Raw genomic sequence first — 13745 nt, 5'->3', positions numbered from 1 at the left:
CAAGTTTTTCTGTACAAACATCAGAGTTTGCTTGTAGTCGACGTAACAGTTGTTTTTTTCCGAAATCGTCTAGGTGAGAAGTGAGGGTTTGCAGCCTGTAGGAGGTCAGGGCATGGTGGTAGATCAACCACGCTACCAGGAGGCACAGCAGAGAAGAAGGCGAGTTGTGGTGAAAAGCATGTACTCTGACTTTCTTTTAAGAACTGATACTGGCGCTTCTTTATTGCACTTAAACCAGTAACTGTTCTCTGATACATCAAACTGCAAGCGGAAAAGAAAATGAAGTCAAGCCCGACCACTGCAGGGAAAGCAAGACTGGAAGCAGGCAGGACGACACAAGGTAATGTAACTGTTGTGTCTTTAATGTGAGGTCCATATTGCTCCATTCTAAAGGCTGTCTCGCTTCGCCATCTGCCAAGTACAAGGGTCCCCTTGTCCAGGGTTTGAGCGCATCTTGCTGTCCTTTAATTCCTTTCCATATTTTTTCGTTTACCAGGGTGTAAGATGAACCGGTGTCAAGAATTGCAGTTCCCATCCATGGACCAATGTGCAATGGAACCATCAACTGACAGGGAAGAGTGCCCCCTGGTGGTATTGAAGAAGAGTTTGCAGGAGTAGTTGGTCCTAGGAACCCAAGTGTAGCACGGCCATCATGGGGAGTTTTTGGTTGTTGATATGGGGTTTTCTGAGAAGTAGCCCTGTTAGAGTTCCATTGTGGGCAGGAATCTGGGGCATGACTTCCCTTACAGCGCCAACAGAACACTTGGGGGGGGGGGGGGGGGGGGGGTCGGTTTGTGATTAGGTTGGCTTGGTCGGACAGGGTTTTCTCTGTTAGGAGGCATAGTAGCAGATTTAGAGGCAACATGCTGAGGTGTTTTACTTAGTAAATTCTTTCTTTGTTCATATTGCATCTGGTTCTCCCGGTCCTTCTCCAGTTGCTGACCAAGGCGGACAAGTCCATCGACAGGTGACTCTGCTACTTCTCAGCTGACTGGCCAGTTGGGGGTTGATGTTTTTCAAAATCAACTTTATGATCTCCTCTTCATCAATATCGGGTTTCCAGCGCTTGCATAATGACTGGTACATGTAGGCAAAGTCTCTGACGCTTTCACCCTCTCCCTGAACTCTATTGCGCACCCTCTCTGCCAGTTCATCCTCATAGTCCTCTGACAGGAAGGCAGCACGGAACTGGTCATGGAATTCTCTCCAAGTGTGAATTTTATGGCGGCCAACATCCCACCAATCTCTTGCAGTCCCGTGAAGCACATTACGCAGGGTGGCAATAAGCTCCTCATCCGTGAGCGGATTTAGAGCCAGGAAATCATCACACCTTTCCAGATATTGGAGAGGGTCAGGTGTATCATTCAATTTCCCAAATGATGGAAATTGAAGTTTAACAGGACTCTTTCCCATGAACCTGCTCTTTACTTCCTCATGAATGGTAGACTCCCCAGGTGACCCAAATTGTTCTCTGACAGTCCAGGCTGTACGGGTGGATTCTAATCTGGGGCGGTTTGGAATGGGCAGGGGCTTATCTTCCTGTAAAACCACAGGGTGGGTTTGAACACTCACATGGCCAAAGGTGGTGCTAACTTTGGCTGCCGTCATTTCTTCTGACAATGTATCTATAGTTTTCTTGCATTTGGAAAGCTCCTCATGTAGGTTGGTTATGGTAACAGACATTGGGGTGAGAGCAGAACAAAGATCCTTGAGCAGGTCAGTATGATAGTGATTTAACCGCCAGCTAATGGATGCATTGAGCTGTGTTTGCAGATATTCAAACTGCTTATCCATATGTTTGACAACTTCTTGTTGTTTTTCATGAAATAGGCCTGTCAGGGCTTTGTTTACTTGTTCATTATGAGTTGTGATTTTGTCTGTCATTTGTTCCATGTTATCCTTTAGCTCCTGGCGATGGTGGTCCTCAATCAATTTCTGAAGCTGCTGTTGAATCCTAGAGCCAGAATTATTTTCCTCTAAGGCAGAAGTTACAGGTTGAGGTCCTTCATTTCCATTGATGTCGTCTTTTACAGCAGTTTGAGGAGTTAAGGGATTAGCCAACTCTGAGAATCTAGTGAGGTCCATGTCCAACAGTGAATATGTTGTGGGAGGAGACTCGTGAGAAGGTACTGTATTTGTAGTAGGGGACACCACTAATTCTCCTTCCATTTCCCACAACAAGGATTCTGAATAGGCAGCCATTTTGTTGTCCTTTGTTCTCTTTTTCCCAAAAATAAAGTATAGGTCTACTAGCCACAAGGGTGGGTTTCTTTATTTAGTTTTTTTCTTTTATCTTTGTCATTCAACGGTATTTTCATCGTCGAGTCCCATCTGGGGTGCCATTTTTTATGTAACAGTTTACTTATTTGGGGTGCCAGTCAGGTCTCTCTCCTGACGTTTCAGATTTGGCTTAGTCAGTCAGTTTTTGTAAATCTGCACAAAGGTGTATACATCTCTCTATAAACACCCCACATTGAATGACATTAAAATATAAGAAAAGACACAACTCAAAATCATAATCACAAGTAGTAAGTGTATTTTTGAATACAAACAAATTCGTCTTCCCACAGTTCAAAATGTAAATCCAAAACGTTCCACTCTGGGTGTCCTTCAAAATAAATAAAACAGTCAATTACCACAGGAGAATGTCAGTCGGTTTGAGTAATCCAGTCCTGGTTTTTAAGGTTTTGTGAGATGAGCGGCTCCTTTCAGCTTTGTATGCAATAATCCAGGAACGTGAAGCAAGGGTATGATGACGGATGACGGTGGACCAGACAAACGGTACGGACTGTAAACGACCTAACTGCTGGTTGCTAACAGATGAGCGTGTTGCTCCGCCGATCCCTCTTGCTGCACACACCTTTTCCTTCCGGCTCCGTCTAACTAAATAGGGGGAAAGGAAATGAGGCGCCAACCAACAGCGAATCACTGGCTGGGTGGGCGTTACTGTGAGTGACTACCGGTCACATAAACACCGGTTGTTACAGTGGGGCTGAGTTGTGGCAGAGGCACCAGGTCTCTGAAGGTTGATTCACTGACACAGTTTGCTGTAGCTCCTGAATCGATTAAAACAAGCATGCTATTTTCATTCAGCTTGATATGAGTCTGTGGCAGCTCTGAAATATTGTCAGCTTCAACTGTAAAAACATAAGCATCGTCACTGCTGGATGAGTTATGCTCTGTTTTCTCATTTGGTGCAGCCCCTCTTATATGATGAATCTTCTTAGCATGCGTGTTAGCTCTGCGTTGTGCCTGTCTTGTGTCACTGTCTTTAGATCTTGAGCGACATTGTTTTGCAAAATGATTTAGTTTACCACAGGCTCTACATTGTTTGCTTTTAGCAGGGCATTCACCATCATGGGGATATTTACCTCCACAGTTTCTGCAGTGGTTGCTGGAAAAGCGTTTCTCCGACCATTTACTGCTGCTTGGATTCTTCTCTGCGGTCTTTTGATCCAGCCTGTTGACTGTAGCTGTTGTGCCCTTTTCTATGCCACTTTCTTGCAGTTCGGACAGCTCCATTGTTCTCCCATGGTCTAAATATGCATCTAGGCTTAAATCTGGTTCTCTCAGTGCCTTTCTGAGCAGTCTGGATGATGCACAGCTTTGTATGATTTGCGTTTTAATCTCTGTACCCATGCTGGTAAACTCACAGTTCTTAGCTAACATCCTCAACCTTGTGTGATAACTGTCCAAAGTTTCACCTGAATCTTGCTTAGCTTTTCTGAAGATGTACACTTGATATTGGACGTTTTTCTTGGGTGAGAAGTATGTTGATAGCTTCTGCTTAGCGTCTGCATATTTGTCATCTTCTGCTGCTAGTGTGTCGTAGATATCATGCACACGTTCTCCTGCTAAGTGCAGCATTAATGCCTTTAGCCTAGCATCGCCATTTATGGTCATAGCAGTGGTGTAGTTTTCAAACCTTTGCATCCATTTCATCCAGCGAGGTCCGACAGAGCCAAGGTCCGTTTCTGTGTCAAACGGTGGGAGAGAAGCAGTATTCACGGCCATTGCTGCTGCGATGCGTCGACTGCCACGTTTTCGTTTTTAGCTTAGCGTAGTTAGCTTAGCCTCACTCTCCACTTGTCCGTCTTTCTTCCTTTTCTTTTCCGGAAAACTCAGCGAAGTCCGTGTTTATCCTTCGTGTGTCATTTCGCTTACTCCTCGGCAGTCAGAATGAATGAATGGGCGTTTCTTTGACTATTTATAGGCAAATATGGGCGTTACGTGAAGCCCGCAAAAGCTGCGCCACATTTCGAGTTGATTGTGATTTATAAAGGGAAACCGGCGTAGGATGTGCCATACGCAAGTCCTGCGCCGGTACGCAGTCTTTCATGAATCGGAAAATGTCTTAGCGTATTTATTTGCTTTGTCCTACGTAAGCAACCTTCCCACGTCAATCAATCAATCAATCAATCAATCAATGTTTATCTATACAGCCCAATATCACAAATGTTACATTTGTCTCAGTGGTCTTCACAGTTTGTACAGAATATCAGTATGACAATACGACACCCTCTGTCCTTAGACCCTCACATCGTACAAGGAAAAACTTCCAGAGAAAACCCACAGTTTAAAGGGAAAAATGGGAGAAACCTCAGGGAGAGCAACAGAGGAGGGATCCCTCTCCCAGGACGGACAGACGTGCAATAGATGCCGTGTGTAAATTGAAAAGATAATACATTTACAACATAGGTAGTCCAAATGTTTGGAAATGCATGTGTGTATAATAGGAAGATGAATCCACAAGGATATCCATCCAGGACCTATGATCCAGGACCACAGCCACGACTCAAGATCCAGGGCTCGCGATGCAGGACACAGGACCGCAGGATCATCCATGACTCCGGATCCCAGCGTATATAGACACCAAATCCAATATATATATATATATATATTAATGCTGTCAAAATTATCGCGTTAACGGCGGTAATTAATTTTTTGAATTAATTGTGTTAAAATATTTAACGCATTTAACGCAGAATGGCTGCCCAATACATCCCACCAGTGACAGCGCCAGGGTATGCCTGGGGTAGGCGCACCCATACCAAGAAATGGCTTAGCCCCAAATAAAGTCCGCCAACTCGCGCAGAGAATTGCACAGACAGCAGTTAGTAAGATTGATTTCAGAAGCCACTTGTCTGGAAATACCGAAGACCAGAAACGGTTTTGAAAACTTTTGTCACATAGTGATCGTCTTCTCAATAGAACATCTTTGATAATGTCTTCTGGCCAATCAGAATCAAGATAACGGCGTGGTGTTGTTGCAGGAAGTCCCGACGGAGAATACTTTTGCTGTAGTACAGGGGTGCACATAACTGGTACGCAGGTTATGTGCGTAATCTGAAATGCGTACCGTCACTTGTGTCACAAAAAGCATTTGCGTACCGACGTACTTGTGAAGCTTTTCCAGAAGGCGGTTAGATCACCGGACGACAGAGTCGGTCTCCGTGTGCACAGACAGGGCTGCTGTTAACGTCGGCCTGTACAAAGGAATTGTGCCAAAACTACGCCAACCGGCTGCGGAGGGAGACTCCCCCCCCTTCACTGGAGAACTGCGCTAAAACAGCTGATCACAACGTTCACACTCTATGGTCACGAACAGTGGCGGCGCTAGGGGGTGGCTACTTGGGCTCAAGCCCCGGATGTTTTCTGAAAAGCCCCGGATGTTTCACTTAAAAAAAAAAAATGTTTTATAACGTCTCGGGAGTAATGTGCAGTACCGGAGTCCACCAGAGAGGCAGCCACTGTGGGACATTAGCCTGCGTACTGCGTAGCCTGCCCTGAAGAAGAAGTGATCCTTCCTAGTGCCTGACGAGTTTTAAGCTAATAGCCTATACAGTTATGGATATTAGAAAGTTATTGTCAACGAAGCAGGCGCCACAAGTTGCAGCAGCAGCAGTATCAGCAGCTGACAACAATGTCATCACCAGCAGTGAAGACATGGATGATGTTTCAGGTTTGTTAATCTAATGGTGATATCTGCACTCTGGCTGACTGAGTAAGAAGTGAAAAAGAGTGATGTAACGTTAATGTTATAGCTAGTAAACATGGAGTAACCACACTAAGTATACCCTTATATGTTAGTATGTATACAGAACATGACTAAAAATTATCCTAAGATGTAACGTTAACCCTTCATAACTCAGTCTACTTTTAAGACACTAAAATAACGTATTCCAATTTTTATTTTGTTTTCACATGTGGAATTATACCGGCTCTCGTTTCAGTACACATAACAACATAACTGACAGGCAACCCTCTGAATCAGACTCAGAGTGTCCGATTCAGAAACGTGACTCTTACACTCTTTACGTCACAAACAAAGATGGTGGATGAGAATAGATCTATAAAACGATAAGCAATGCGCCAGAATCAAGGTGAGACTATCCGCATCCTTTAAAACTCTACGCACATTCGTTACACCTTAATAAGTAAACGACTATTTGAGTGAGTTAAGGCATTAGTTTGCTTCATTAAAGGGTGTTAATGAGTGTTCTCCAGTGCCTTTTGTCCGCTTTAAGGTGTTATTAAGGTAGGGTTAATGTTGCTCTCAAAGTGCACCAGATTGATGCTTTCAACTTCAATATTTAGTTGGAGGCGACGACCCCCCTAAAGGATGTTCGGTCCACCCCCCACTTATAAAAAATAGCACTGTACCCCTGCACCCCCCACACCCCCCCCCCAACCCAACGACTCCTGGACTCCATTCCCACAACAATATACATAAAGAAATGGCATATTTTAGACATAGTTCGAATGGTGATTAATCATGATTAATTAATCTGATTAAAAATTGTAATCGTTTGACAGCCCTAATCAGGGTTGGGAGGGTTACTTTGTAAATGTAATCAGATACTGATTACTGAATACATGGCTCTGAAAGTAATCCGAATACAGTTACAGTTACGTGTTTTACAAACGTAATCAGATTACTTTTAGATTACTTTTGGATTACTTTCTTTTTCCATCACAGATGGGTATGTTTTGGTGAACAGGAGACACAAAAAGCAAAAGGAAACTGAACGTGTTTTTACTGTTTTAATGGCTTATCAAGAGCACAACTGAAACATAACATCTGAAACGATGTAACAACATAATACACGTCCTGGGGATGCAGCTTGGGATGTGAGGAGTGAGGGACACGGCTTAGAACGGGCGTGTCGCCTTCTGTCCTGCCAGTGTTGGCAGGACATTAATTAAAATGTCGAACTCGGACTTCATTTTAAGGACATTTCGGCCAGGGGTGTAGAGCTATATTTGTTTAAGCACCGGATTGGCAAAACCGGAGAGTGTGTGCACCAGTCTGCCTTGATCTATGAATTCATGTCTGTGACACTCACAGTATCTGCTGCCCACAGCTGTTTTATAGAAGGAAAACCTCCTTCACTTCATGAAATCTCTGCAGCACCAGGAGGCATATGGCGTTATATTTGTGCCTCTATCCTGAGCACGCAATGAAACATGTTGAGCATAGAAAATGCTATTGAGCGCGCACTTGAACATTTTTGAGCAGAGAGAAATATATTTTCTCTCATAAAACTCCTGCTCCGTGCGCAAGCAGACCGCTGCACGCACTCTCCCCCGCTCGCTCGACCTCTCCAGCCTGTGCGCGCTCAGCTTTGCCTGCGCTCGCTCAGCTTTGCCTGCGCTCGCTCAAGTTGTCACAGCGTTACAAATGTGCCACAAAACCAACCAATCGGAGAACTCGAGAAGGTCAATTCTGATTGGCTGGTCGTCTCCAATCATATCTTCTATCTGAGATGAGAGAGGGATTTTCGGTTGCCATCAGGCTGTTGACGTTCTTATTACACATCTATCGTTGACATTTACAGGACATGACAGACTCGAATGAAGAGAATAGCACGCCACAGTGTCAGGTGAGTAATACATTTCTAGTTTTCTGATATCACGTTATTGTTTGCAATGCCTGAGTTTGCTAGCCGGCAACATAGCTAGGGTAGTTTAAGCAAACCGCTAACAAACCGTAGCCTACATGTAGCTACATGAACCCTTCTGAGGTATTGATTACTTGCTGTAAGCATTAGAGGTGGCAGAATGACAAAACATGTTTCTCTCTCTATCACAATGTTGGGTTGACCAGAACCTGGACCAACTTCTGTTTCCTGTTCTACAATGGGCATAGAGTTTGCGTTAATTTTCAACCGGACAGATGAGGCTAGGATACCGGAGAAAGTTAGCAACACACGTTAACCATGAACAGCCTATTAATCCGTTCTCCTAATGTTATTTCCTCCAACGTTGTGGAATTAGAGAAAAGGGGCTTCTTAACGTGCTTTTATCCGGGGTGGAGGGAGTTACATATTAGTTAAATATAACATTGGGGCGTGTGATTGTAGTGGGTGGAGGTGAGGAAATGAGAATATCCATTTTAGAGTTCAAGCTAGTATAATATAGTTCACGTTACACAATAATAAGGAAGAGAGCTATTTGTGTGATACATCGCTATTGATATGGATTTAGAGTGCATATTTGAGACTTCTAAACAGTAAACTAAAACGTAACTTATGGGTGAGCGTTTTTAGCAGAGTCATATAATGTCCTTGTGATTCTGTTCATTATTACCTGTCTGTATAATGTTGCAGCTCAGCTGATGTTGGATTGATGGCAAAGGGAGAGGGACTTAAGTGAGAGTGAAAACACAAGGTAAGTTTAAAATAGGTCAGCAATTTCCCATCCTATAGGTTGCTAGATGTATCTAACCCTTTCTCCTGTCTCCCTCTCTCAGCACAAGAACCCCACGGGGATTCAATGGAGCCTGAAGACCTGCACTGAGACCCTCACCCTGCACCTGAGTCTCAACTCCCAGAGTTTTGCAAGCCTCTCCCTGTTCTTTATTTTTGATTAAACAGACATTAAGCTTCCCAATGGTGTGGTCTTCGTTTTGTGAAAAATATGATTACCTCACATACTGTATGTTGTTGCTGTTGTTGTCTTTTGTGATAGTTAAATTGCTCCTGCTGACTTGAGCCAGCCATTCTTTCCTCCTCTCTGTGTCAGTGGGGAAACTTTACATGTGTACTCCTTTCTCTGAGTGCTTGGAGCATCCCCCGGCAGCACAGCAAACCATGGGGGAGACGATATGCCAGGACAACACAGAGGAAAAGGCACACACAAACTGCATGCATGCTATTCAATGTTTATTGAATTCCATTTATTTACTATGGATGTTCCTAAAACAACACATTTAACATCATCATCATGCTGCTGCTAGTCCTTTGACTCATTGTGCTGTCAGTTGACAATAATTGATAGGCACCTGTGGGTCTCCTGTCCTTTCTGAAAGTCATAAAGATGACATTAGTACTTTAGATTACTTATGTCCTCAATTACCAAGGGATTACTGAAACCACCATGAATTAAAGAAATGGTAGAAATGTATCTAATCAGAATTTTGAAACCTTCCTTCCCTCCCTCTAAATATATCAATAAACATTAGGATGTGATGCTCCTGACTACCATACAGGTTTAAGAAGATAATATTTGTTTTAAAGAATTCAAAGCAATAAAGAACAGCAACAGGCTCTAACCAAGGCAACGTTAGCCTAACATGTATGTTAACAGGTAAGATAGCTGTTCACACTATGTATATTTTCTACTTTCTACGTTGTAATGCTATGTTATTTCTATTTAAGATGTTTACATTTTCGATTGTTTAATTATAGTCTTTTAACTGTCTAATGTACAATGCCTCCTTGTCTTTTGCTGCTGCAGCGTAAACATTTCCCCAATTGGTATCAATAAAGTACTTCTTATTTTATCTTAATCCTCAAATATTAGCACATTTTACTTAAAACAAACAAACACATTGATGTAACTACATACACATATCGATATGTTGTATACATATTGCAAATCAAAACCTTTATTGACCACTAATTACCAAAAATTGCATTTCTATCCTGTTATTAATGCATTCAAATCGTGATTCAAATGGCCCGCCACGAACTTCCGGGAACTTTCTGAGTCTCTCTGAACCACGTGACGATCAAGCATGTTGGACTTCCGCTGTAGCAACTCTTCTCTCGACATGGCGCTGGACCAGCCAATCAGAATTGACCTTCTCGAGTTCTCCGATTGGTTGGTTTTGTGGCACATTTGTAACGCTGTGACAACTTGAGCGAGCGCAGGCAAAGCTGAGCGCGCACAGGCTGGAGAGGTCAAGCGAGCGAGGGAGAGAGAGCGTGTGCAGCGGTCTGCTTGCGCACGGAGCAGGAGTTTTATGAGGAAATATATTTATCTGTGCTCAAAAATGTTCAAGTGCGCGCTCAATCGCATTTTCTATGCTCAACATGTTTCATTGCGTGCTCAGGATAGAGGCACAAATATAACGCCATAGAGGCAGCCTCTGAGAAGACGAGCGCGCAGTGCCTTTAACGCACCGCCTTCGCTGTGTTTACCTTCAGAATCATATGGCTAAAGAGCGACCGCAGGCTGATGTGTTTTAACCACACACCTCTACACACACACGACTTAAACGCAGACTTTTGTTCCTCCATGTTTCGTTGTTATTGTTTCACTGAGCGGACCCGCCCCTTTTTTTTCAAACGCTCCCTTTTTTGGTCCATCTGCGGCGGTAAAAGTGTTTGTGCGCTGTGATGATTCGGCTGTACCTTTAGTAATGAATATTAAATGTTGTGAGGAAATCTTTCCACCAATAATTCCAATAAGTAATCCAAAATGTATTCACTTCAGGTTTACGAAAGTAACTGTAATCAGATTACTCGTTTTTCAAATGTAACGCGAGCTGAATATAGTTACTTGATTTTTGTATTCTGATTACGTAATGCCGTTACATGTATTCCGTTACAACCCAACCCTGGCCCTAATATATAATATTCTAGAAAGATCTCCTGAACTTCCCCACTCAATCTATCAAGACCCGAGCAGTTCTACCAGAAGTCCAAGGTAAAGGCACAGGCCGGCGCATACCGCTCATGAGGCGCATTCACACCGCAGTACTTTTCCCACAAAGGTTCATGAGAACTTAGTTCATGAGAACTCTTTAGTTCTCATGAACTAAGTACAGATCGCGTTCACACCGGAATAAGTCCCTGGGGGTGGATTAGGCAAATGAAGCCGCTGACGTCACTTCTTCTTCTTCTGCTTTGGGTTTACTGGCTTCTACTGAAGCCTTCCGAGTAAATCGCCAGAAGCGCCGACACCTCCTCATCTCCACCGCTCCCATGTTTTATTTTGTGTTGCCATAAATTAGTGTCTCTGCGTTTCTGCGCTGGGCTAATGCTAATGCTAATAATGCTAATGCGAGGATAATAAAATGGCGGCTTCACAAAACTTTTTGGGAGTTTTACGGGGCGTGGTTTGCAATCCGCCCAGCCAATCAGAAATATAGCTCTTTTCTCACAAGAGAGCCGCACGAAAGTCCCTGCTCTCTAGCAGGGACTTTCGTGGGGGTAAAAAGGTTCTCATGAACTAATTTTAGTACCGGCTCTTTTTGGTGTGAAAGCGACAAAAGAGTTCTCATGAACTAAGTTCTCATGAACCTTTGTGGGAAAAGTACTGCGGTGTGAATGCGCCTCATCCCTCACCATATGAACTCTGACCCCTCAAGTGTAAAAGTGAAGAGACACATGTGTCAACTCCTTTTTAGAATAGATATTTTTATTAGAGATTTGTTTGTGTTTGTTCTTAGTGTCAGGATGGATCCCTTGTCTTTTTCTCTACAAACAAAATCTACCTACGGGTACAAATAAATAACCTGAACCTGTGGTGTGTAACATTATTTCAGTTTGAAATAATAATAATTCAGTTTGAACATGTTTGTTCAGTTGACATGTTCTTCAGTGAGATGACTAAAGGTTGTAGTTATTTGCTGAGTTATCAGAATCAGAAATCCTTTATCCTGCCGCAGAAGCAAAGGTACAGTGCAGATAAAGGGCAAAAACGAGAAAGAGTAGACTTATATATTAAAGAAAGAGACAAGCACACTTTATTAAGAAATATAAAAAAGTACAAGTGTGACATTTATTTTGACAATGACATCTGACCAAAAGTGATCTCTTTTAGTTCTGTGAACAAAGTCAGAATTCTGAGTTTTATCTCAGAACAAACTCACTAATTATGTATTTTGCCTTCTGCCTTCTGGTGTTCCTCTTCCTCTGCTGCAGATGAAGATCCCCTCGAAGAAGATGGCCCACATCCCTGTGTACACTGTGGGCTTCCACAGCACTCCGAAGAGCCACGGACACAAGAGCCAAGTGTATAAGTGAGTCTGTCACCATGGAGACTGTCAGGGCCATGTGTACTTTAAAGCTGATTTAAAATGAGCGCCTTGTGCATTAATGAGTCAAAAAAACAATGGAAATTAGCAAGTTTATTTTTCAATAAAGATCGATTTATGGTCGATTTAAAGGTTTGGTTTACAGAGAAGAGATAACATCTGATCTTTTACAACAAACACTGTATGATCTTTTTAGGTTTTTACTACTCAAATAAAAATTATTCTAGTAATCCCCAATTTGTTTAAATGTAACAGTACTCGGATTACATCTTTCATGTCACTGTAGGTGAATTAAATTACCTTTGTATGTATCATGATAACGTAATCCCAGATACTCCCCAAGCCTGGTTAAAGGGTAATACAAGTGTCAGTCTCCAGGGCCCATTAGCAGGACCCATTACTTTATTATAGTTTTTCCACTGTACGTGACTATGTTCTGATGCTGAGGAGGATATGTATTTACTACTTCCCACCTCAGAGCAGAATAGCTCATTTAAAATTGTAGTGAAGTACAGTACTTGAGTAAATGTACTTAGTTACTTCCCACCTCTGTGTGACACACAGGTCCTCAGCGTACCTTCAGCCGGTCACTGTGTGTTCTCTCAAAGGACAGCGGCTCTGGGTTAAGAACACAGGTCAGATCTATTTCAGTCTGCAGCTGATTGATAACCTGCTGCAGCGTAAGCAGTGACCCGACCAATCACAGATAGCAGACTCAATCCAATCAGCAGCGGCGACCCCACCCATGCTTTGTTATGTCATCAGTGCAGCCTCCATTATGTCATAATTACCCAGCTGCAGTAATCCACTCTCTGCCTCTGACAGGGATGAGAGAGCAGAGAGGGTGCACTACTTAGGTTACCAGAAATACACCCAGAAAGTGAGAACAGTCCTCCAGATTCTACATGTTCTCTTGTGTACAATTCTTTGTGCACACTATTATCAGAACATGTTTCACAAATAATCCTATTTCAAAGTGGGAGGGACATGTCCCCAGTGTCCCCAGGATAAGTGCCGCCTATGAACACAACCCTCTCCCCCCCTGCAGGTCCCTGCGCAGCCTGTCCCGGCGCCCGGTGGAGGAGGAGTTCCCCCACCTGTACGCTCAGGGCTGCACGCTGCGGGACGTCTGCGCTGAGTGTACCAAGTTCGTGGCTGACGTGATCTCGTCCAGCCGCCGCAGCGTGGACATCCTCAACAACACCCCCAAGAGGGAGGCCAGGGCGGCCCCCCAGAGACCACAGCTGCATCGCCAGTCACACCTGGAGACTGACCCTCGCGGTCCCCCTCACCCACAGGGCCCCGCCCAGCTCCCTCCACATTCCCATCAGCATCATCCACAGCAGCAGCGGCCTCATGCCTCATCAGCGGCTCCTCTCCACACCAACACCATCAACAATGGGAACCAATGAGGAGATTGGCTGACCTTTTATCCCCCCCACACACACACACACACACACACACACACACACACACACAC

General features: G+C 43.7%; 1 protein-coding gene across 1 annotated transcript in view; it reads left to right on the top strand.

Annotated features, from left to right (window-relative positions):
* Window positions 1–13745, top strand: part of spire2 (spire-type actin nucleation factor 2) — a 113447-nt gene extending 99702 nt beyond the window's left edge. Inside the window, exons 14-15 of the mRNA XM_034227143.1 lie at window positions 12153–12250; window positions 13314–13745. Of these exons, the coding sequence (XP_034083034.1) occupies window positions 12153–12250; window positions 13314–13677 (462 nt within the window). The 3' untranslated portion in view covers window positions 13678–13745. The remainder of the gene's footprint in view (window positions 1–12152; window positions 12251–13313) is intronic.

This window comes from Gymnodraco acuticeps, unplaced genomic scaffold (genome assembly GCF_902827175.1).
Source record: "Gymnodraco acuticeps unplaced genomic scaffold, fGymAcu1.1, whole genome shotgun sequence".
Taxonomy (NCBI): domain Eukaryota; kingdom Metazoa; phylum Chordata; class Actinopteri; order Perciformes; family Bathydraconidae; genus Gymnodraco; species Gymnodraco acuticeps.
Note: the sequence above shows the minus strand (reverse complement) of the source record. Positions and strands in the feature narration are given on the sequence as shown.